Raw genomic sequence first — 2,500 nt, 5'->3', positions numbered from 1 at the left:
TCATCTTCTTCTTCTTCTTCATTATCATCATCGTCTTCTTCTTCTTCTTTTTCTTCTTCTCCTCCTCCTCTTCTTTTTCTTCTCCTCCTCCTCCTCCTCCCCTTCATCTTCTTCTTCTTCTTCTTCTTCTTCTTCTTCTTCTTCATATGTATGTGTCTAACATTCTACAGTATCTGTGTTTGTAAATGATTTCGTTATCATCGTCATCATCATCATCTCCTCCTCCTCCTCCTCCTTCTTCTTCTCCTTCTTCTTTTTCGTCCTCTTCTTCATATGCATGTGTCCAAAATTCTACAGTATCTGTGTTTGTAAATGATTTTCGATTTATGTTTGTTACCTTTTTATGCAATACACCTTCTGATTATCCTTGTGACCCTAGGTACCCTTGGTGAAAAAAAAGAAGAAAAAAAAAGACAAATTCTACTCTATTCTGTTCTCCATTCTATTCTATTCTTCCTCGAACTATCCTCTGTTGATTAACAGTTTCGATCCTGACCCTGGTGTTCGCCACTCGTTCTGGTCTCTGGTGGTGGGTTCTATGGTGAGCTGGACTGCAGTGTACGGCTGCAACCAGGCCTCTGTGCAGCGCTACTCCTCGCTACCCACCCTCAACAAAGCCAGGCTGTGAGTGTTGGGGTTGTGGGCGTGGGGGGGGGGGGGGGGATGGGTTAATTAATGCATGAATGAATTACTTAGTTGGTGAACGAATGATTGAATAAGGAAATGAATGTGTGAGCTAGTGAGTGAGTGAGTGAGTGCATGAGTGAGTGAATGAATGCATGAATGAATGAGTTAATGAATTAAGGAACGAACAAACGAACGAACGAAAGAAGGAATGGATGAATTAATGAACAAATGAATGAACCAGTGAACGAACCATTGAATGAATGAATTAATGAATGAACGAACGAACGAACGAACGAATGAATGAATGAATGGTGAGCTGGACGGCAGTGTACGGCTGCAACCAGGCCTCTGTTCAGCGTTATTCCTCACTGCCCACCCTCAACAAAGCCAGGCTGTCAGTGTGGGGTTGTGGGCGTGGGGGGGAGAGAATGGGTCAATACAACTTAGTTGATGGACGAATGATTGGATGAAGAAATGAATGTGTGAGCTAGTGAGTGCGTGACTGAGTGAGTGAGTATGTGAGTTAGTGAATGAGTGAGTGAATGAATGCATGAATGAATGAGCTAACGAATGAGTTAACTCACTCAGTACGGCCAGTCCTCTCTTCTCCTCTACACAGACCCCTCGGATGTCCAGTGGGTGTCTCAATGACCCAACCTTTAGCTTCCGTCGTCAGAACTGTGGTATTCTTTGTCAACATTCACCTCTTCAATAATTATAAGAGCCTTCCGCTTGCAATATTTTGATGGTGGTAATTGGGGTGAAACGCTGTTAACGTCGTCTCTTTCGCTGTCCGTATGGAGACAGTTAATGAATTAACGAACGAACGAAAGAAGGAATGGATGAATTAATGAACAAATGAATGAACCAGTGAACGAACCATTGAATGAATGAATTAATGAATGAACGAACGAACGAACGAACGAATGAATGAATGACTGTTGAGCTGGACTGCAGTGTACGGCTGCAACCAGGCCTCTGTGCAGCGCTACTACTATCTACCCACCCTCAAAAAAGCCAGGCTGTCAGTGTGGGGTTGTGGGCGTGGGGAGGCGGGGGGGGGGGGGGGGGTTAATACATGTATGAACGGACGAGCGACGAGCGAGCACACGAACAAATGAATGAACGAATGAGCAAGCAAGCGAACGAACGAACGAACGAACGAATGAATGAGTTAATGATTGGATGAACTAACCAACGAATGAATAAATGAATGAACGAACCTATGAATGAATGAACAAACAAGAAACGAACGAACAAAAACGAAACGAATAAATGAAGTTTATTTCCCAGAGGGTAACATGCATTAGCATGCAGTTCGTCCAGACCACACCACACCACACCACACCACACCACCACACCACACCACACCACACCACACCACCACACCACACCACACCACACCACACCACCACACCACACCACACCACACCAGTCCAGGGTTAGTAGAAAGAAGTGGGAGGGAGAAAAATACTGGCAAGTGTGGCAGCAAAGAACTTGGGAGTGTGTGCAGCCCGCTTTCGTGGAGATATTTCGTCGCTTGCAGAGCGAGAAGTAGGTCAAATGACGACACGGGCAGCCAACCACCGTAACTGGCTTCTCTGAGTTTGCGCTGCTTTTGTTCGGACAACTTTTCGGCAGAGTTTATAAATGGATCAGTTTGAATACGTAATGGCGTATATATGACAAGAAACACACTCAAAGTAAACATAGAAGACTAAAGCAAATAATGGGTGTAATCATAAAACCAAACACATATTGTTAACTTGCAAAAACGGTAACTGAAAATGTTCAAAATCCTTTCGTCAAAACAGCGATTTCCACGACGAATTTTTTAGCCTTTCAGTGACTTGGGGGGGGGGGGGAGGAAATG

At 44.4% G+C, this 2,500-nt stretch overlaps 1 protein-coding gene across 1 annotated transcript in view; it reads left to right on the top strand.

Annotated features, from left to right (window-relative positions):
- LOC143277797 (sodium-coupled monocarboxylate transporter 1-like) overlaps positions 1-2,500 on the top strand; it is a 64,917-nt gene that overhangs the window by 12,828 nt on the left and 49,589 nt on the right. The window contains exon 7 of the mRNA XM_076582700.1: positions 484-624. Coding sequence (XP_076438815.1) covers positions 484-624 — 141 coding nt within the window. The remainder of the gene's footprint in view (positions 1-483; positions 625-2,500) is intronic.

Source organism: Babylonia areolata, chromosome 35, assembly GCF_041734735.1.
Source record: "Babylonia areolata isolate BAREFJ2019XMU chromosome 35, ASM4173473v1, whole genome shotgun sequence".
Classification (NCBI taxonomy): domain Eukaryota; kingdom Metazoa; phylum Mollusca; class Gastropoda; order Neogastropoda; family Buccinidae; genus Babylonia; species Babylonia areolata.
Note: the sequence above shows the minus strand (reverse complement) of the source record. Positions and strands in the feature narration are given on the sequence as shown.